The sequence below is a fragment of the Kwoniella pini genome, chromosome 6 (genome assembly GCF_000512605.2).
Source record: "Kwoniella pini CBS 10737 chromosome 6, complete sequence".
Lineage (NCBI taxonomy): Eukaryota > Fungi > Basidiomycota > Tremellomycetes > Tremellales > Cryptococcaceae > Kwoniella > Kwoniella pini.
Window position 1 is genome coordinate 623,454 of NC_091721.1, and position 22,222 is coordinate 645,675.

Sequence of the window (22,222 nt, forward strand, 5' to 3'; positions counted from 1 at the left end):
GTTTGTTTAGGGTTTTACCGCGTGTCAACAAAACAGCTTTGTTATACGGGGCAGTGCATCAATGACGACCAGGCGTTTGATTTTACCCCTGATAAGGAACCGGTAAGATCTTATGATACTAGTATCTGCTTTGATAAGCGACTACCTGAAATGAGAATCAAAGACGCCCAATTCAATATCAACACGTCATTTCATGTTTCACGTGGCTTCATCTCAAGTTGACTGGATCCAGACGCGACTTGCTTCCTAATGATCGATTAATATTATTTGTGGTTTTCTCATTTGCCGCTTTGTCTTTTTTGTTTTCATTGTATTAACTTGATCTCACCATCAATCTTCTTGGCGTAACATTCCGTCTGTATAACTTTTATGACAGCTCTGTCTTGTCGATAGCTTTACCAAAATGCTACGAAAAGCACCATCAACCTCCAGATCAGGCGATCCACCCGTGACATCCGCCAATGGAGCGGGATTCGGCATAGTAACTTTCAAAGCTTTCAAACCACCGTCTGCTCTCGCTTCCAAAAGGGAATCAGCACTCCCAGCACGCAAAAGAAAAGCTGTTTCTTATAAAGGTCAAGGAGGTGGTAATGATAGTGATTCAGACGAAGATGGTAAACCATCTAAAAAAGGGAGATTCGCAATGGGAAATAAAGAGTATGGAGAAGACGGTGTGTTGGGAGATATGGCAAAATGGTGTAATAGAAAATTTCCAGTCTTTGCACCCAAAGAAAAGACTTTGGTTTTTACTAAAAAGTGAGCAGGATTGCTTCTCTAAGTGTTACGCCTCGCTAACCATACAACCGTATAGCTTTTCGATTCCCGTGATGTTAAATCCCAAATCTTCAGAACCTATCATTCACGCGCTCTCTCATGCCTCTCTCGGTGCTCGACGACATCCCACTCTCACTCCTCGTCCTTTACACGATCCCATGGCGGATACCGCTATAGTGTTGTTCGACCCTACAATCGATGATAAACCACCGCCAGAAGAGGAAGATGCCGCTAAAGAGGAAGAGGAGAAGCGAAAAAAGGAGGAAGAAGCTAGAGGCCCACATAAATCTTTGAAATCAATACTGGGTATAGTAGATGTGAAGAAAGACAAGAAGGATGTTAAGGTGCCCGTTGTCATCGATCCAAGGCTGTCGAAAGTTCTGAGACCACATCAGATCGAAGGTGTTAAGGTGAGCCATTCTGCAGCTGAGCTATCTCCGATCGCCAAGCTGATGTTTGCCTCAGTTCTTGTACCGCTGTACGACTGGCTTATTGGCTAACAATGCTTGGGGGTGTATTATGGCAGACGAGATGGGTCTCGGTGAGTACAAGCCGGATATCAATCTCTGTAAAATGGCTGAACAATGCTTCAGGTAAAACACTGCAATGTATCGCTTTACTCTGGACTTTGCTCAAACAATCCCCCATAGCAGGAAAACCAACTTGTGAAAAGGTGATCATCGCTTGTCCTACTTCTTTGGTTGGCAATTGGGCAAATGAGCTTGTGAAATGGCTTGGACCGGGAGCGATCAATCCTATGGTCGTTGATGGAAAAGGTGGAAAAGCGGAACTCATACCAGCTGTACGGCGGTGGGCACAGGCGCATGGTAGGAATGTTACGCTTCCGGGTGAGTCCGCCGGTTGAGCTGATAGCCAACGCCTGAGCTGAGCTGATCTTCAACATGCAGTTATGATTGTTTCGTATGAAACCCTCAGATCGCTGCAGGAAGAATTAGCGAATTGCGAGATCGGTTTGTTACTGGCAGATGAAGGACATAGACTGAAGAATGCCGACACTCTAACCTTCCAAGCTTTGACTGCATTGAAAGTACAACGTCGAGTCATTCTGACTGGTACACCAATCCAAAATGATCTATCAGAATATTTCGCTTTGCTCAATTTCGCCAATCCCGAATACTTAGGATCTAAAGGAGACTTTAAGAAGAACTTCGAGCTAAAAATCCTCCGAGGCAGAGATGCGGATGCTTCAGACAAGGACAAAACTGAAAGTGATGCCAAGTTGAAGGAATTGGGTGGATTAGTCAGTAAATTCATTATTAGAAGGACAAATGATCTGCTTTCAAAATATCGTACGTCTTTTTTAATTCGGGAATGCTGTGTCATACTAAATTTCGACCGATAGTACCTGTCAAATATGAGCACGTTGTATTCTGCCGCCCGTCCCCACTGCAACAAAAGCTATATCACCTCTTCGTTACTTCGAAGGATGTCCAACGACTCCTACGTGGCAAAGACTCGCAACCGCTGAAAGCAATTGGTTTGCTGAGAAAACTCGTCAACCACCCTGATTTGCTGAATCTGCCTGAAGATTTGCCTGGAAGTGAGAATGTTCTGCCTGACGACTACCACGGAAAAGGTAGAGACAGGACGGTCGATTGTAGTCTCTCGGGCAAATTTGTGGTTCTCGAAAGGTCAGCTGCTCTAAGCAAGTAAAATACAGTGATAGCTAACGGAATGAACCCACTAGAATGCTGGCACATATCCGAAATTTCACCAATGACAAAATTGTCCTCATCAGCAACGCTACTCAGACTTTAGACTTGATGGAGAAAATGTGCAGGAATAATAGGTAAGTTTACCTGTTCCGAGGGGATTCATAGCTGACGCGTGCAATCAGGTATGGATATCTTCGACTTGACGGTTCTATGTCGGTGCCGAAGCGATCCAAGATTGTATCTCGGTTTAATGATCCCGAGGGGAAAGAATTCGTCTTCTTGCTTTCCTCCAAAGCTGGTGGATGTGGTATCAATTTGATCGGAGCAAACCGTCTAATCCTTTTTGATCCAGTGAGTCTCATGTTCCTCATCAAAGAGGATTGCGTTGGCTTAGACCCCGTACCAGGACTGGAACCCTGCTTCGGATCAACAAGCTCTAGCGCGAGTCTGGAGAGACGGGCAGAAGAAAGAATGTTTCGTATATCGATTCCAAACTACTGGTACGATCGAGGAAAAGATATTCCAGAGGCAGTGAGTCTATTTCCTGCTTGCTTGATGACGACGTGTGGAGTGGCTAATATAATCAATCGACATAGATGTCAGAAGCAGAATTTGTCCGCTTGTGTTGTCGACGAAGCTGAAGATACAGCTCGACATTTCACTTCGGACGATTTGAAGCAGCTGTTCAAATATAACGCTGAAACAGCCTGTGACACGCATGATACATACAAGTGTAAACGGTGTAGAGATGGCAAACAATTCGTCAAAGCTCCTGCACTGCTTTATGGGGATTCTTCAACGTGAGTGTCTTGCCTTCTTTGATGAGATAAAATGCTAAATAATTGTCTCGACAATAGTTGGAATCATTTCCCGAATCAGGAATTGGGTAAAATGCATGATGATCTTCTCAGAGCTGAGTTGGGCTTGCCAGAAGTATCTTTCGTTTTCCAATATATCTCACATTAGCCTCTTCTGGCGATTTGTACTTCACGCTCTTTTGGGCTTTTATTGTATTAGGTTGTAACTTCGTTTTTGATCTTTCTTTTTTTTGCCATAGCACAGAGATACCTTATCCTCCTTCTTGTTGTCATGCGGTAAGCTTGTAGGTCTTGTTGTTATTAATAGACCCCATCGTGTTAGATTGAGATCATGTATACATATTTAAATCATGCAAGGATTTATGGTATAATCAACAAATTTCGAGTCTGCTTATTTACAACAGGATACGACGGCTTTGGGACATATACAATTGAACTCTGTATCACTTCAATTAATCTAGACAACTCTAGCATCTTCTCCCGAGTTATTGAGACCTACTCCTACTCCTACTCCTAATTCTGTATCTGTTTTTGTGGAATTCGCAGAAGAAGCAATTTTCAGTAATTCTAAAACGTGTGGAGTTAAATTATTATTACCATTTCTATTTAAATCAAAATTTCCATTCCCAATTCTTGATAATTTATCTGCAAGAAAATTATCTTTACCCCAAACCCATCTTGCTTTTATTGTAATTTCATATTCTTTTATTAATTCATCAATTTCTTCAAAAATCTTTTTAATTTGAGGTGATTTTGAATTTTTTTTTGATATTTCATTAAAATATGATTTTTTTTTAATTATAAAAGGTAAATTTAAAATTAAATTAGAATTAAAAAATAAATATTTTTTTCTTTTATTATTATTATTATTATTTAAAAATAAAGAAATTGGGGGGGAAGAAAAAGTAGAATATTTTAAATTAAGAATTTTATAAACTTGAAAATTATCAATATAACACCAAACTTTTTTACCTTTTAATTGATTTGACCATTTTTTTAAACTTAAAAATAATGCTTTTGCTTCAATTAATTCTATTGAATTATTATTTACATTATTATTATTTTTTAAAAAATAATTATGTGTATCTTTCCATAAATCTAAAGGTTTTGATTGTGGACCTAAATGTCCACCATATCCTTTTCCAGATGCATCTGACCAAATTTCTATCCTTTTTATTGAAATTATTCTTAAAAAATTATCCCATTTTTTTAAAAATTTATATGAAAATGTTGATGATAATTTAGTCATTATTTTTGCTTTTGATAAAACCAAAAAAACAAAAAAAAAAACAGAAAGAGTTAATGTCGAATGTATGATTTCAATTATCTAGTGTTTTTATTGACTTAATACTATAATCAACGATTATGATTTCCAAAAGGCCTACTTCATATCATCAATGGAAAGGACAAGTATAATGGAGGTTCACTACTTACTTTGTCATTTAATGAAATGCACCGCACCGCACCGTGCTGAACGAACGTTTGTTTTGACCTTCAGCTTATTTTGTATTATCTTTAACGCGTCTGCCTACTTGTGATCTTGGTATGGAGAAATTGCTGGGCAGATTAAAGGATTGTCAAATCATGATATTGCCCACCAGATGTCAGGAAATTTCTTTATATGAATGCGTCGTGCTAAGTAAATCTTTGAATGAGATCCAAGACATCATCAACAACATCTCTCGATCACAGTGACGCTATTATCAAAACAAGTGGATCGGTTATAACTACTACTAAGGCTTATCGTCGGAGATCGCCTATGATAGACTTTAATCAGGTACAAACCCACGTGGGATTACTGTTGTTACGACTAGTCCTTACGTAGAAGAATTGTACTAGGTAGCGGTCCAGGCGCGTTTGATAATATTCATAATTATGCCGCATGATAATCGCTTCTATACTTCTTATGTATATGTACAAGACAAGCATACAAACTTCAAAGAAGATGTACGAGGATACATGATTCGCCAAGCATCCAAACGCTGAGTAGAGGGGAGGACTGAGTCACTTTTGTGCACACACTAAACAAGATGTCATCCTCATCACAAATCAATGCGAATTCGACAATACCTTCTACTAGTTTTTCCACTACCAGCACTAAACCAACACCATCACCTTCGAACACCCTCACTACATTCCCTAATCCGTTCGAAGATGAACCTGAACAAGGTATCTTACCTACCCTATTATCGAAAGTCAAGCAAACTTTTGCTTCATCCTCTAATACTTCCTCGGCAAACAGTCCCACCGAAAATGTTAGAGGAAAAGGACCGGACAAAGGATCTTCTGACCTTACAGGTGGTTCTAGCAGTGGACAGAGTTGGAATGACTACAAAGTGAAACCTCATCAGACTGAAGCTCAGGCAATCGCAGAAGCAGTCAGGAAAAGCGCTCAAGAAACAACGTTGGCAGCTTCTTCACGTGCTCAGAATGCATCTCAGCAAAATCAACATCATATCTCGACTTCACATAGTAGTGATGTTAGCCAAATCCACGGTAGAAGGAAATCCTCTGGGACTTCATCCGTTCCCAATATACAACCTATAAAAACAATGACCGAAACAGTCCGCCCTTCAGCTTCTTCATCCACTGTGAATGCAGCTACTCACATCATATCGCCAAGAAAGGCACCTACAATAGGTAACAGCAAAAATTTGAGACCACCTCTCAGCACCGTCAATTCAGTCGGTAGCGCGACTTTATCCCTTCAAGCCCCTTCTATCTTATCTTCATCCCACTCAACTACCAACAGTCATGCTCCTTCAAAAAGGATACAAGCACCCAACGAACGACAATGGAAACCGACTTTGGCTGCTCCCGCTCAAGTCACCATCTCACCAGTAACCAGCGTGACTACCACTGTCCAAGCAGCGAATAGCTCGAAAAGGCCACAGACTCCTGAAATGACCACACCATTTCCCGCCGGACCAGGTCGACATAGAGCTCATTTCAACATCCAGCCGCCAACGATAGGTAACGGAACATCAGGAGGAGCCATAGCATCATCAAGATCGATCACACCTTTACAACATCATGCTCATGTCAATTCACAGAACCTGCGAGTCAGACGAAGCTCTATTGCTACTTTGCCTGATTCACCAAGCTCAATATCGATATCCACCATGTTAGCTTCGAATGCAGAATTATCCAGGAATTTCAATTACGTTCCTGGATTCCCACTAAATCAGGACGACTCTAGATCAGTTAGAAGTGTTGCGCTTGGCGGAGGAGGTTTCGGGGCTTTTGTGAAGAAGCAAAATTCGGTATCTAAGATCATCAGGAGGATGAGAGGTGAAGGTCTAAGTAAACATTATTGGATGGCGGATGATAGTTGTAAAGAGTGTTATGATTGCAAATCGGTAAGTGCTACCTTCGAATTGGCTGTCACGGCTGACGGTCTTACTGGCAATTTGCTTTCCCAGATCTTCACCGCTTGGCGTCGGAAACATCACTGTCGCATATGTGGTCAAATTTTCTGTTCTCGGTGTGCGTCAAATATCATAGGAGCTAGGAGATTCGGTCAGGAAGGTGCTGTGCGAGTGTGCAATCTCTGTCTGAAAATTATGGAGGAATATAGGGAGGACGATGAAGATGATAGGCGGTCAATCACTTCAGTCTCTACCTCTGTTCATCGATTTCCCAGTATATCAGATCGAGCTTTCTTAGACGCATCGTTGTCTCCCGAAATTTCCTATGCCAAATCACCTTTCGCAGCAAGTCAACTCTTCAGCAGTCACCCAAACGAATCTTTGACAGCCATAGATGAGAGCGCTGTACCTACTAGATGGGGAGGACAAGAAGAATATGATAGACCGTATACTCCCGCAGAAATGGGTGACGATTCCCAACTATCCGATTCTGAAGACGCTCATATCTGGGCATCGAGTAGACCTCAGACAGCAGCTCCTTTTCGAAGACCTATGGAAGATGATCAGAAGAGTGATCATGTACATGACGATGAAGAACAAGCCGTTGAGCTCTCTCCAGGCTCGGAACCAGGAGATCCGGAAAGCCTTGCGGGCAGGGCAGATAGCAGACCAAAAACCACAAGGAAAGGCAATATGGGTCCACCGGCTTTACCATTACCACCGAGAGTAGAATTTCCTAGAACAGATACAATGTCCACCGACGGCGGCTCAGAAACAAGAGTACCCCTTGATAGAATGGATTCCAACGCTCCGTTGATTGGTCTCCGGACACGATTGAGCTCTAGAGCTAGTCAGGGTGGTCTGACCGCTTTGCTAGATTCGGAGAAGACAGAGGGCCTGTGGCGAGCTAGATCACACTCCTTCGCGTGAGTCAGCCTTGAGGGTCTCCGATGATACCCAGCTGATGACATGAGCTGCAGTCAACGCCCTGAGGTCATCTCTGGAGCTAGTTTAGGTCATTTCTACCTTATGCTCCAGCAAGCCATTGCTCGTGCGGACTTGCCAAACCCTCAGCAATGGCATCAGACGCTCAGTCATCTTCTGCTAAAAATCTCAACCAATCTTCAACCGAATGTGAAAGCGGGAGACGACATTGACGTGAGGGCTTACGTCAAGATCAAGAAAGTTCCGGGAGGAAAGATTAGCGATTCAGAATATGTTGATGGAATTGTCATCAGCAAAAACGTCGCTCATAAAGCTATGCCTCGGCGACTGGTCAATCCCCGCATCATGGTCGTCACTTTCCCCCTAGATTATCATCGAGTAGAAAATCAATTCATGTCTCTTGATCCGATTTTAGCTCAAGAAAAGGATTACCTTCGACTTTTGACGAAAAGAATCATTGATGTAAGGCCTCATATTGTCTTAGTCCAACCGTCCGCATCCAGAATTGCACTAGAATATCTGTTAGAAGCGAATATCGCCGTAGCCCGAAGTGTCAAGGTATCGGCTATACATCAAGTTGCACGTTGCACTCAAGCTGATGTAGTGGCTTCGATGGACCGTCTTGCTTTGGAACCCAGATTAGGCAGATGTGCCGAGTTTAGAATACAATCATTTGAACATGAACTCATACCGGGGAGACGAAAGACATTAATGCGGTTCGAAGGAGGTCATCGGGAATATGGATGTACGATTATTCTCAGGGGAGGGGATCTAACGACTCTTAGGAAGGTCAAAGTCGTTACAGACTTCATGGCGCTGGTGGTGTACCATCTCAAGAACGAAATCATCCTATATAACGACGAGCATAACATCTTCCCTCCTCACCCGCATCTCCCGGCGGAATATCAAGAACTACTTGATGTGCTAAACGAGGAAGAACCGATTATTCACGAGAAGTCCACATCTGAAACTACCGTCATACAGGTGACGGATGAAGATGGGAACGAAGAACCGCTTACACCGAAGCCAATTCAGATCGACGATGAAGAGGAAGACGAGAAACAAGATGAACGTCGAGCGGCATTGCAGACTACCAAGCAGATAGCCGAATCCCTTCAACCTTACCTCACCACCGTACTTTCTGCTTCCGCTGCTATACGTTTTCCGCCACCAGCGACTTTGGCGAAAATGGCCGAACTGGATAGAACACTCGCTAATCTTCGACAGAGTAGAGATGACGAAGAAGCAGCTCAAATACTTCAAGAAGAAACGAAAGTTTCTGAACCCGTGAAAATTGCCGGGCCTACCGCAGAAACAGATTCCTCCTTATCGACATCCCTGTCAACTTCCTTGATAGACACCGCGGAATCTCATAGTAGTGAATTATCAAGTAGTGCTGCCATGAGCGCGATTCCTCTCGTGGCAGCTCCAGTCAAGGAGACACTTCGCGATCCATATAGAGTATTACGCAAACCCGAGGAAGTCTCTCGTGAGAGTGCTTTATCCCAAGTTACACACGAACATTCGGAACAGTTGAAATTATGGCAATGGTATTCCAGAAGATTTACCGATCCACTTAGAGCGGAGGATTACCAAGGAATAGTATATCTATATTCATTAGGTTGCGAAAGTACCGATAAACCTTGCGTGGAACCCTCTCTTCAAACTATCAATTTCTATCAGCCTGGCGATCGAACCCTTGGTCAATTCTTAGAGGAATTAGCCATCAATGCTGCTCAACGTTGTACTAGCAAGACATGTGAGAGATTGTTGCTGTTTCATTTCCAGCTTCTCGTACATGGCGAGAGGAGACTACAAATTGCGATGGACCAGTTCCCATGCCCATCCCCGGGTCACGAAGACCAGATCATAACCTGGTCATATTGTCGGCTTTGTGCTTCACCATCGCCTACAACAATATTAAGAGAAGAAACGTGGAAGATGTCTTGGGGATCATACCTTGAACATTGCTTTTATCCATCAGAAACTCGAGCTGGATTCACTTGTCCTCATGATGCATTCAGGGATCAGATTCGATATTTCGCTCACAGGAATCTTGCAATAAGAATACACAACGAGCCTGTCGATATATACGAGCCACAAAGACCTTCAATCAGGTTATTGGTCAAAGCTGAGTCCAAGGTCGTTTTGAAGAACCAAGAATACGAAAGTGCTTTACTTAAAAATACGGCTTTCTTCGATTCTGTACTGTTCAGACTAAGGAGTCTCGATACCGAAATTTGTCATCCAGAAAAGGTAAGTCAAGTCGGTGTTCACAATACGTACAAGAAAACTGCTAATATTCGCGTAGATCGGATCACTCAAAACTGCTCTGGAAAGTATGTTGTCCAGAGCTGTAGCTGATCGAGAGGAAATGGTTAATCTCTTGAATCGAACTTACAAACTTACTCCCATGACGGATGTTCTGGCTCTGAACATGGTATTAAGGACTCTACAGGATAAAGTGGTCCAATGGGAGTGCGTTGATCACTCTTTCCTTCAGGCTTGAGCTGATGTCAATCTGCAGCTCTGATTTCGCTGAGATGGAAAAGACCTTCATGCCTTCGGAAAAGGATCTAAGGCGGAGTAAGTTACCTATATCTTTCGTTGCACCCAGCCAGCTGAATGTCGTGATATGTAGTGACGGCCACGCACCTCAAGCGCCTTTTCGCGAATCAAGACGTATTCAACTCGCTCGATCGCAACGTCGCGAGTCTGACCGTTTCTGAAGCCGACGAGAAGGAAGTCAAATCTGTTTCGAATGACACAACTCCTGCTCCAAGTGAACCCGCAACACCTGGATTTCCTCCAGCCGATGTTGGAGCTACTAGCTTATTACCGGCAGAGCCTCTGACCATTGATCTCAGCGACGAGCCGGAGGATGCCAATACCCCTATCGGTGGAATAATTCGAGAGCAACCAAATCCTCTTGCTCAGCCGCCGACTCCGGCTGGAGAGCGGGAATATGATAGCGACTCTACCATATCCGCGATTCGACGCGATTCCCCAGGAAGAAGTTCTATGGCAAGAGTGGAATCTAGTGGAATTGATAGCGATGCTCATCAGTTCGTCTCACGTTTGCCTCGACGCTCGAGACCCGCTCCCAGGTCAGTGATCTGTCACTCTCTCACTGCGATATGTGTTGACTTTATTTCGTGCAGCATTGCCGATCTCGTCCAGCGTTTCAATGACGCGTCCAAGCTTGCGCCTTTCGAGACGACAGAATCACCCGAACGACCAGAATCCTCGGTCTCGATTCGTCGGAAAGGCCGAAGAAGTCCGCTCCCAGAAGCTTCAGACAGTGATCACAGTCACAAAGCTCGGCCTCGTTTACGCAGAGGTAGAACTGAACAACCTCCGGTCAGATACAGAGAAGTGAGCAAACCCAGTGGCCTTTTATCAGATGGGGATCGAAGTTATGCAGCCAATGCTTCCCGCATCCCATCTACTTTCGGTCGAAAGCGGTCAATAGCTGGACCATCGACAGATCTTCTTCGACCCGGGCTTAGATCTAGAACACCGTCTTTCACTGGTAGGATCTCTCCCCATTCACCTCGATCAACACGAGTGTCACCTGAAAGATCGCAACAAAAAGCTCCCCCTGCGGGACCCGAGCCAAAGCCTCGCATGGCCGGCAAAGGCAAGACTCCACGAATACCAGAGCCCTCTTCTGGCCGTACTTCACCGAGTCTAATTCGTAGCGCTGCTAGACGTACTCTGGCTAGTTCTTCTCGAGTCACTTCGATCGCTAGGCATTTCGACCGATTGTCTCGTGAAGCTGAGCGCGAGCGGCAGAAACGTATTTCAATGGTTCGAGGTAAACGTGCGAGACCTGTAGGCGTGACAAAGGCAAAAGTACAAGTATTCGATAATCTACGAGATGCTTTCAGAGATGAATCTGACACGGATTCATCAGAAGCGGATAATGAGGAAGATGAGCTGGGTAGTGATGATAGTGCTGAATCTACTGGACAAGGACAAGAGGATGAAGAGGGTCAATCTAAAGCTCAAGGAAAGAGATCATCCCCGACCAAATCCAGATCTAGAAAATCATCTCCTATGAAAGCAACAACACCTCTTGAACCTATACCAGTGAAATCTTCCTTTTCAGCTGAATCTATCCCCGAAGAAACAAGCGGCACACTTGAAGAAATACCAATCTCGGCATCTGGAGCATCATTGGCCACCCAATCTGTCCTCAGCGATGCTCGATCAGAAATGTCATTCACAGATAGACTTCAAATCGAATTACCAAGTTTCGAAACGTCTGCTCCACTGCCAAGTCACCCTGTCACACCTCAACTTTCAACTGATACCGCCGATGAATTACCCAAAGGTCCTCAACATCCTACCATGTCACAGATGTCTCAAATGTCTGAAAGTGAACTCAGCTCAGGCGGCGTTGAGAGATCGAGTATACTAAAGACTCTGACAGGTCTGTGGGCATTTAGAGCGGGTGATTTCACACCGCTTGAATATCCTCTGTGAGTGTGATTTCGATCAAACTGCTTCTGTGGTATACTTACACAATCTGTCATGCTCAGATCCGCGTCCGAGCACTTGTTTGCCGACTCAAGAGTTATCATACGTGAGAACGAACCGACTAGTATCATAGCATTTACATTGAGCTCTAAAACATATCGAGATAAAATGAGAGCAGAATCAAACTACTCTAAAGGAGGTGCAGGTAGTGGAAAAACTGAAGCTTTCATGCCCGAGGATTTGCACCAAGGGCAAGATCGCGCTTCGACTTGGGATATAGTCTCAATGGATGAAGCTATGGACAATGATGGTGATTTGAGACGAGAAGGTGGAACTCATCTGAAATACGGTGAGTCGTTACAGAAGTGGAAAGTGAAACAACACTTACTATGATTCCACGATAGATTTCGAATCAGGTGCATCTACTATATTCTGCAGGATCTTCTTTGCGGAACAATTTGCCGCTTTACGATCTGCTTGTCAATGTGAAGACAGCTTTGTAGAATCGCTTGCTAGGTGTGTACAATTCGATGCATCAGGAGGGAAATCCGGATCAGCTTTCCTAAAAACCAAGGGTAAGCATTTTCGGTATTTCTTTTATAAGTCACGATAGCTCATTTATATCGTCACGATTTCTGCAGATGATCGATTCATTGCCAAAGAAATATCTCGACTTGAGATGGACGCTTTAACTAAATTTGCTCCTGCATACTTTGAATATACAAGAAAAGCATTTCAAGGTCAAAGACCTACGGTTTTAGCCAAGATATATGGATTTTTTAAAATTGGATATAGAAATGCAATTACAGGGAGATATATGAGAATGAACGTTTTAGTTATGGAAAATTTATTTTATGAAAGAAGATTCTCAAAAATTTATGATTTGAAAGGATCAACAAGAAATAGATTAATTCAAGCTACAGGTAGAATAAATGAAGTTTTATTAGATGAAAATTTAATGGAAATTGTATATAAACATCCATTATATCTTAAAGATCATTCTAAGAAAATTCTTAGAACTGCTTTATTTAACGATACTTTATTTTTATCAAACTTAAATGTAATGGATTATTCACTTGTAGTTGGAGTTGATTCAGAAAAACATGAATTAGTAGTTGGTATTGTTGATTATATACGTACCTTTACTTGGTAAGTCCTTCCTCTAATTTGGATATAATTCCTCTCTTCCTTACGTCTTCTTCATTATCGACCAAAATGGCTCTTTTGCTGAATTTGTGTCTATTTTAGGGATAAAAAATTAGAATCTTGGGTAAAAGATTCAGCCTTTTTAGGTGGAGCAGGTAAAGGCGAACCTACAATAGTCACTCCAAAACAATGTAAGTCATTATTTGACAATTATCTACAATAAAAGATACAGAAACTAACTGAAAATCCCATTAAACTAAATAGATAAGATACGATTTAGAACTGCCATGGAGAGGTTTTATTTCCCTTCTGTTCCTGATAGATGGACAAAAGTAGGATTAGACGAAATATCAGTGGAAGAAGATGGTCAATCCTCTATCAATGCTAATGTTTAACGAAAAAGCAAGTGAAATTCCACTTTCCTACGCTTCAATGGTAAATCCTTTGATACTGTAAAAAATACATAAATATTGTACATAGATATAAATCACCTTGTTGTGCTAAAGATGCTAATGTTCATTATCATTATAAACCTTCTTTGTATGCACATAATTCCAGACATTTATGAGATAGTTACGTTTTTTTCAAAATTGTCATTATTTTCGTCAAAATTTGGTGTCATTTCTTTTCTTTATTTTAGTTTTCTTCCTTATCAACCGCTTCTCGCATCATATCTGTCAGGTCAAGTAAAAAGTTTAGCTCAGTTCCAAATGAGCACGAAAATGGATTAAACTCACCTCCCCATACTGAAGTAGCCATATTGTCAAAGAGATCATCAGGAACAATTTCCTCAGTGGGTGATTCGCTAATTCTCAACGAACACATTAGTCGAGGTGGAATAACAAAATCATGAACTCGATACAAAAACAACTTACCGTCTATAGTGAGCATCTTCTGAAGATAGCATACTTCCATTTGATCCTTGTCTACCGAAAGAAGGTCTAGATTGATGACTTGGTCTATTATTTCCTGTACTACTAACTGATAAAGCAGGTGAATGTCGATTCATTGTAATATTATTATTAAAAGTCGTATCAGGTGATAAGGGATTAGAACCTGTGTTGACGTGCATCTCAGGAGACCGGGTGGGACTTGAAGCTCTAGATTGTGGAGGTGAAGGTGTGATATCTCTATGTGTTCGATCTTGAGCAATATTGTGAAATGGATTACGATCTGGTTCTTCAAGAGGTGGAGTAGCTGGCATAGGTTCAAGTACGATTGCGGGAATACCTATATCAACATAAGTTTAGCAGAAGTCGACTTTAAATATAGTAAGGAATGATATCTTACCTTCAGCCTCAGCATTCAGAGTCCGCCTTCTCTCATCCCTAGAAGCTAAAAACCGTCTTCTCCAATAAATAGTCCTCAATAAACCTCGAACTCGATCAAGATTTACTAAATCCGTGACTCGTTCCGTCTTTGCTCTTCTGACTAGAAGATCGTCAAGCCTACGTTCATTCCCTATCAGTCCGACTGTATTCTATAACTATGTCTCAGAAACTCACTGCAACGCCTTCTCATCGTCGATTAACTTATAATGTGACAACATCATAAGCATTGAAGTGAAACTAATTCCTCTTCCGTTCTCTTCTGATATTTTCGCTTCGCTATACAATCTAGCGAAAAGTAAACGCCTTTCTCGAACTTTACGATAATCGATCTGAGAAATCTGATCTTCTAATCTCCTCAAGTCAACAGCTCGCTTGACACCGGTTACTACGAATGATCTGCCTGAAGCGTTGTCGACCGGATCAGGCAGAGCATTGCGAATCATATTAGGTATACTGTGCTCAATAGGGTATGTTCGGACCTCAAAGGCTCCAGTCAAGCGCTGCGAGTTGTAGTCAGAATTGAGAAGAAGACAGGCAGATCGACGGTAGATATGGACTTACCGAGAAAAATCGCACGAAATCTTTTCGCTTGATATAGCCCGTACGTTGCGTGTCAAATTCAGCCCAAAGTCGCTTGAACGCACCTATCACCTGCATCAGTTTACCGGATCTACTTCAAGCGAAGGATACATAACTCACGCATCTCCTCTCGATTCAAGGAAGAACCTCCTGGCATCTGATAGACATATGCAAATGATTCGACCACCACACCAGTAAACATATTCAAGAAGATATACCTGTGATAGATATGTCAACGTTGAGCTCTTTGTCACTTCTTGGTGAAAACCGGCAGACTTACATGGATACTATGTTCCAGCTTATGAACAGAGTGTAAGCACCAGGTGCACTCCCACAATCAGATTCAAGGAAATTGCTATTCTCTGTACAACGGGGTGGCGATATGGTGCTAAGCGGAAGTGTTAGCTTTAGAAGTCAAAGCAGGTAAGACGGATGGACTGACTAATCATGCATATAACCGTTCCAACCCTCCCTGCATTGAATTGGTCAGAAGGCATCGTTAAAAGGCAGTATGTCAACAACTCACCCAGTAGACATGAAAGCCAACATGATCAAAGCATTACCAAATGAATAATAATTCTGAAATCTAGTTCCAGCGTTGTTTCCCATCTTTGTTAAACCGAAAACCTCGAGATACATGATCGCAAACCAAATGAACAAGGTAGCCCAGAGAAGAAACAAATTACCGATAGCAGGCAAACTTGCACTATTCAACCGTGATCCCAATCAGCCGCTCCATCCAGTCAAGCTGGACAAAACATGGGGACCTAGCACTCACACAGAAGTTTTAAACAGCTGATTCAAAGAACTGATTCGTTGTACCAATTTCAACGATATCGACACCAAGAAAAGCTTTTGAAGTTGTATGTTGACTTGATTCCCTGGTAATCCCGCTGAAGAAGCTTGTAAAGCTGGGATAGTAGTTGCAAAACTTCCGGTAATCACAACTACATCGAATATATTCCATCCATTTGATCTGAAAGATTTTAAACCTAAACCGTAGAACCGTATAAGTAGATCTATAGCGTATAAGACGGTAAGACAGAGGAAGATGATATCAAGTTGGATTTCCGTGAGGATGTTATCGGAGAAATCTTGCATCCTATATTTACACGTCCCATCAGTTGATAGATCGTACATAGGAGCACTGCCAAGCTTACATAAGAAGCAGAATATGTAGATAGTATATCCAAGTGAAGCTGACTGCCCAAAACCCGTCTTTGGTAGTAGCTCTATCATAGCACCATGCCCTTAATGGTAAAGTAGGACGACCTTTGGGTAATTGCGAAGGTGTTTGAGCCTTAATGAATTTGGACAAATCCACCCATTGTCTTTGCTCAGTGGTGAGAAGAGCATTACCAGACCGAGTACTGAAGTTTTGGATGATGATACTGCCAGCAACATGGCGCATTAGCAAAGATCACGCGTAAAGATATAAAACTGTGATCGAGAAATTCACCTGACGAATAAGGTCAAAATGATAACTCCACCAAATAAATTGAATATCACCATGTAAATCGCATTCCATTGAGAAGCCATATTCTGAGGTTGATAGCCCCTTCCAACGATGTTCATCAGGGAAGCCATGACATCAATCCAGCCTTCGAGAGATACACTTTCAAACAAGATCAAGATGGATTCTCGGAAGGAATCGAATGACCATTTTGATGCGTCCAGTGAAGGGTTTGCCCATACTCTAGGTACGAGGAAAGAAATTGAATCGTCGACTGGTGAAGCTGAGTATTCTCCTATACAAGTTGATTTTCCTGACACACTATCGTCATTACAGTAGAACAGTAATCCGGAGAAGATGTTAAGTCTGCAAGCGGAGATAAAACCGAATCAGCATAGGGTGTACCAAATGCCTATTCTATGTTTTGACTTACCCCCACACGGCAAACGGTATAAGGTAAAGTACCATCAAAATTGACGCATCTAGGATCTTTAGAGCCCCAGCGAAAAGCACCGCATGTAAAGTATCTCTCAGTCGTGAAAACAAAGTAATTAGCCGCAAAGCCCGGAAACTCTTCAGTGCTCTTGTCACTCGACTGAGACCGCCAATAAAAATAAGCGATGTTGTAGTATTGACCAAAAGGGTGATTAAGATGATGAAGTCTAATACGTTCCAGAGGGAGAGAAGATAAGCATTTGGTGCAAACACAAAACCGTCGGCTATTATCTTGATACCAGCTTCGGCAATGAAAACAGTTCCTAGGGCGACTTCAGTCAAATCGAACCATGTTCCTCTGACATAACCATGTCGGCCATAATAGTTCCTTCGGTAAGCTGGAGAAGCAACAGCCGCTACGACTATACTAGCCACCACTGCGCTAAATACGATGGTTTTCACGACTAGCTGTAAGATCGGGTGCGCCGGTCTTCCAAAAATCCGATCACCATATGCAGGTTGTACACATGCTTGACAGAACTTTCGGACTGGGTTACTTTGTCTGAAGATCCAGAGGGATTGGTCGAAACTTGGATGAGCAGCTATAAAGTCCGCCTGTTGGTTTCGCCTTTCTCGCAGAGCGTCCATATGTTCGTCACTTGATGGTCCAGCGTTCAAGGGAGGAAGTAGATCGGTCCTATATTCCTTGCTCGTCAGCATGTCATCTGGACGGGAATGAGTGTGATACACTAACAAGCCCCGGTCGTCATCTAGATCACCATCTAGATTTTCAAACTTGGGTGTAGTGTGCCTACGTAAATTCCTGAGAGGTATAGGCGACTCCTCTTTGTCTCTCCCAAGCAGTCTTCTCATCGCACCTTTCGCCCCAGCTGTGTCTCCCCAAGCACCCTATTGGCAAGTCAGCGTTTGGAAGTCCAGCATAATCAATGGAATGACTAGGCTCACATCGGAATTGGGTAAACTTCCTACATCAGCACCGATGTTTTGCTTAAGAGGCAAAACCAAATTCGGTGGGAGTGTTCCGACTTTCACAGCGTTATGTCTGGCAGACATAAGTCTGTAAGGATTCAGTCGATCAATCCAACTGATATGTGCTGATTGGGGTTCAGCTCTCCGGATAAATGCCTCCACTTGTTGTTTACGCTTCTGCTCTTCAGCTATTGCGAAGTTCTATTAATAGCGGTATATCAGCACAAGTTTGGTCTGTCGCATTGCAGATGACCTTACCTCATTGATGACAGCAATAAATAGTTGAACGAGTATGACTATAGTTTCGAAGATACTTTAAGCTACATCTCACTAAGATTCCAGAGAGATGTCTACTTACAGAAAGAGAACAGCATCCAGCCACATAAGAAAATTGCAGCGATCCAGTCCTGCTTGAATATATCCTCGGATCCCATCTATCATGTAAATTGTATTCGATCAGCTCACTAAGTTTAGCGGTCAAGGTAGAACTTACAACATTGTACAACACATCGGTCCAATTTTCTGAAGACGATATCTGATACATTCCCAAGAAAGCATTGAAGGTTTGAGAGAAGTCAATAGGATCGCCTTCAATATCACCTCGAAAGAGTTGCAGCGCCTTGCAGCAATTCGTGAGCTCTTGGTTCGGTTTTCAAGGGGGGATGAATCTTGACACTTACCATCAGAGCGCTGAGGAAAATCATCAAAAACAAAAATACAACCATATTCAGCAAACCGGCGAAACTACCAAAGAAAGTGTTCTGCAACGATCATACGTTAGCTCCTGTTCGCACGTCGACCAATCACTTCGAAAAGTAGATTTTGGAACCGCAGGACTCACCAAAAGGGGTTTCATTCTCGGGAAAGCCAAAATTACTCTATACCACCTCAAAAGTTGAAAAATTGTCAACCAAGGATAAATACCACCTCTTGCTATGACGGGTATTTGTATGATAGAGCAGGCGACTGCTAGGAACAGATCAAAGCAGTTCCGACCGCTAAGGAAGAAGGATCGCCAATCCGGGAGATGTCCGATGATCCGTATCAATATTTCCAGATCGAAAGCAAGGGTGAAAGCGATTTCAAGGTTTTCTGGGGTGTCAACAATTGATATATCAGTTCAAATCTTAATGGAACGAATTCGTCGCGAACCTAGGACAGGTAAGCTTACTTAATAGTTGAAGCGTTGAATCTGAAGAACCAGATGTCTTCGTGCCTTGCGCTACCATATCTGCTAAAACCAAAACCACCCAAAATATCTCCGTTCGCCCATATAAGGATAAAACCTTATTGTGCATTTTCCGTTTTTTGTTTTCAGCTGCCCATTGAGGATCTGTTCCGAGTAGACTTCTAAAAGTGCAAAAGTCAGTTATCATCACTGTTGGGACTTGGAAGCGTATGCAATTACTCACTCGTCACCTCCAAAAGCACTCCTCTTGGTCTCAGCTCGGATATCAGAGAAAGTGTTGACCACTACAGCGACAAGCAAATTCAATAACCAGAAATTGAGAACAATTACTCCAGCCAAAAAGTAGAATGCAGAGCTGAAGAAATCGGAATCCATCGCTTGATACATGACTGGAGCCCATGTATTGACTAAATAATCAAGATTGTGAGCTATCAGCCTCATGTGACATTCGCGAGAAATTCACTCACTGGAACAGATTATGATTACTTGCACGAGAGATTGAAAGATATTGTCGAATCCACTAACACCGTTATTCGGATTATCATCGCTTGTCTGGCCGAAAGGTATTCAGCTCGTAGTTCATCGATTGTGGATCGCACACTTCAGGCTGAAAGAGCTTACTTTACAGATCTGACCTAACGGACAGATGTACCCTTTCGGACTAATACTTGCTGGACTGCCATCCAAATTCAAATACGGTACATTCAATAAAGTTTGACTATCCAGAGATCCACCACATTGTTGGTTTAATACGATTTCATTTGTCGAATTATTTGGGTCAATAAATGTACATACTCTCCTAAAAGATCCTTTGAAAGATTGAACACCGATGATAGAAAAGATCCCAGCTGCGAAAATCAAGAAGTACGCTACTGTGATTAACATTGGTCCTGCTCTTTTCAATGAGTGTAAAATTGTCGTAGTACCACTAGTGATAACCAATAATCTTCCAGCTCGAAGTACAGATAATGCTCTAAAGATATAAACGTGTCGATTTGCCGTTGCTTCATGACCCGATATAGCAAGGAAGAAGGTAATCCAATATGCTATAACCGCAATCATATCTATTCTATGCCACGAATGTCGAAGATACGGTCGACCTTGTAAAGCTAGATTCTTTTGTTTCGCTACTGCTTTCTGAAACGGTGCTTCAGGTAAGATCGGTATCACTCTTTTGGGTTCTTCTTTCATCTTCGAGATTGATATCCCATTTTGTCCACGATGATTAGCGGTACCATTCGAATCATTGTGAAACCTCCATGCTGCTCGATGGGTGTTTTTAGATCTCGTTGAGAGGTTCCGTTGCAGGCTATTTTGAGCTCTTCCTACTCGACGTTGAACAGTCGGTATCACACCTGAAGAGGAAAAGAGGAAATCTCGAAGGGATCGATCAGGGTCTAAAATAAAGCCTGTAACTACTATACGTGCGAACATTTCCAGGCTGGATAGGGTATCAAAGTCAACTGGTCGTTCGCACAAAAATAAAATACCATGCGTACTTACGTGAATATACAAAAAAGTACAAGAAGGGCATAATCTGCCCAAGTCTGAAAATATCCATCATCAACTCTAGGTTCATTTTGAGCTGGCGCAGATTGTATTGCTAGAACAACAACGTTTGTTATGATCAGAATGAGAATGGCAGGTTCCGTCCATCTGGTCAATGGGGTGATGTTAGCATCTTGACCATACTAGCATGAAAAGTAAAAAAAACTCACGGATATTTCATCAAATCATTCATAGCAATTCTAACTTTACTATTTTTTCCAAAGACTCCTAATGTTTTCCCTCGTAAACCAATTTCTGGAGGTCTAGGATCTGGTCTAATAGAATCAGGTATTTGTGCACCTCTAATTCCTAATCCAATATTTTCTCCCTTTGGTAATTTACTTTCATCAATTTCATCATCATCACTACCTAACCTTTCCACTCCTCTTGTTTCTTCTTTTTTTTCAACACCCATTATATTGACTACTCTTATACTAGCTGATCTAATTGTTTTACTAACTTTTCTTAAAGTTGAATTTCTTGCTAAACCATTATCATCATATGGTTTTCTTTTCTTTTGACCTCCTGGTGAATTTCTACTTAATGGACTTGATTTTTTATTATTTGATAACGAAGAGCCAGAAGGTATATCATAAGTTTGACTTGGAGTTAATCTTTCTCTATCTTCATTAAAAGAATCGTTATGTTCTGGTAAAGGTAAATCAGTATCAGATTGAGAAGAATCTGAATCGTATTTTCTACTAGAATTACTAAAAGGTAAATTTGTTGGAATTAAAGGTGATAATGGAATTTCTTCATTTATTAAATTTTCTTCAGATTGAAATTGTAATGGATGTGTACCTCTCCATAAATTTGAATTTGAGTTTGAATTTGCATAAATTATATCTCTTTCTTCTGTAAATGTTGTTGTTGTTGTTTCTGCTGAATGAGGATCTAATAAATATGTTTTAGAAGGGGAAGGTTGTGATGTTAATCCTATACCTAATCCAGCTGTATTAGGTTGAGTTTGTAAAAATAAATTATTTTCTCCAGAACGATTCCAAGATTGTCTTCTTGATAAACCTTCATTAGTAGGTGAAGAAGGTGAAGCTACAGGTGAAGGTGAATTTGATCTAATTGCAGATGAAGTCGAGATTGCTATACTATTACTTTTTGAATGTCTTCTTGATTGAGAAAAAGATGACCTCGAAGTCATACTTTTTTTACTTCACCTACAAAGAGGTGAAGAACAGCAAATATAAGATCACAAGTCAAGTTGAATGTGCTAAACCAGGGTATTTGAGTTCCGGAGGTATTTAAACAACTTTTTCGTGAGTTATCGTATTCTGATTTCGTCTTTCATCTTCTCTGATCCTGTTGAGATATGAATTGTGTTTGGCCTATGATATGATGAGATTATGTCTGATGAAAGGAATGACAAGTATACATGGAGAAATAATGTTGATAATTGTTCATAATTATACTTTACTACGTATCACAGCTTACACGTGCCTGACGCGGCGCGTCCGATCATACCCTTCTTGCCTT

General features: G+C 41.9%; 4 protein-coding genes across 4 annotated transcripts; 2 read left to right on the top strand and 2 right to left on the bottom strand.

Moving 5' to 3' along the window:
* Positions 1–403: 403 nt before the first annotated feature.
* On the top strand, positions 404–3,416 carry I206_104689 (uncharacterized protein; the record flags this gene model as incomplete). Its single annotated transcript, XM_019153992.1, has 11 exons — positions 404–756; positions 812–1,184; positions 1,240–1,315; positions 1,368–1,622; positions 1,683–2,084; positions 2,138–2,426; positions 2,483–2,584; positions 2,633–2,801; positions 2,857–2,981; positions 3,047–3,250; positions 3,308–3,416. 11 exons carry the CDS (start codon positions 404–406, stop codon positions 3,414–3,416), a joined length of 2,457 nt encoding a protein of 818 aa, XP_019012732.1.
* Positions 3,417–3,725: 309 nt separating this feature from the next.
* I206_104690 (uncharacterized protein) lies at positions 3,726–4,517 on the bottom strand (the record flags this gene model as incomplete). The annotated part of the gene is made up of 1 exon (XM_019153993.1): positions 3,726–4,517. The coding sequence occupies one exon, from the start codon at positions 4,515–4,517 to the stop codon at positions 3,726–3,728; it is 792 nt and encodes a 263-aa protein (XP_019012733.1).
* Positions 4,518–5,298: 781 nt separating this feature from the next.
* Positions 5,299–13,604, top strand: I206_104691 (uncharacterized protein; the record flags this gene model as incomplete). Its single annotated transcript, XM_019153994.1, has 13 exons — positions 5,299–6,627; positions 6,691–7,562; positions 7,617–9,837; positions 9,893–10,059; positions 10,109–10,167; positions 10,223–10,688; positions 10,743–11,536; positions 11,588–12,065; positions 12,126–12,412; positions 12,468–12,638; positions 12,705–13,212; positions 13,312–13,400; positions 13,474–13,604. The coding sequence occupies 13 exons, from the start codon at positions 5,299–5,301 to the stop codon at positions 13,602–13,604; spliced, it is 7,572 nt and encodes a 2,523-aa protein (XP_019012734.1).
* A 241-nt stretch (positions 13,605–13,845) lies between these two features.
* I206_104692 (uncharacterized protein) lies at positions 13,846–21,890 on the bottom strand (the record flags this gene model as incomplete). Its single annotated transcript, XM_019153995.1, has 27 exons — positions 13,846–13,883; positions 13,947–14,014; positions 14,085–14,439; positions 14,500–14,657; positions 14,715–15,040; positions 15,102–15,184; positions 15,240–15,337; positions 15,400–15,507; positions 15,562–15,591; positions 15,646–15,825; positions 15,898–16,221; positions 16,280–16,510; positions 16,579–16,938; positions 17,006–17,704; positions 17,762–17,916; positions 17,974–18,198; positions 18,256–18,293; positions 18,356–18,431; positions 18,491–18,616; positions 18,678–18,758; positions 18,839–19,089; positions 19,169–19,347; positions 19,410–19,593; positions 19,654–19,738; positions 19,808–20,627; positions 20,690–20,842; positions 20,905–21,890. 27 exons carry the CDS (start codon positions 21,888–21,890, stop codon positions 13,846–13,848), a joined length of 6,417 nt encoding a protein of 2,138 aa, XP_019012735.1.
* Positions 21,891–22,222: the final 332 nt, after the last annotated feature.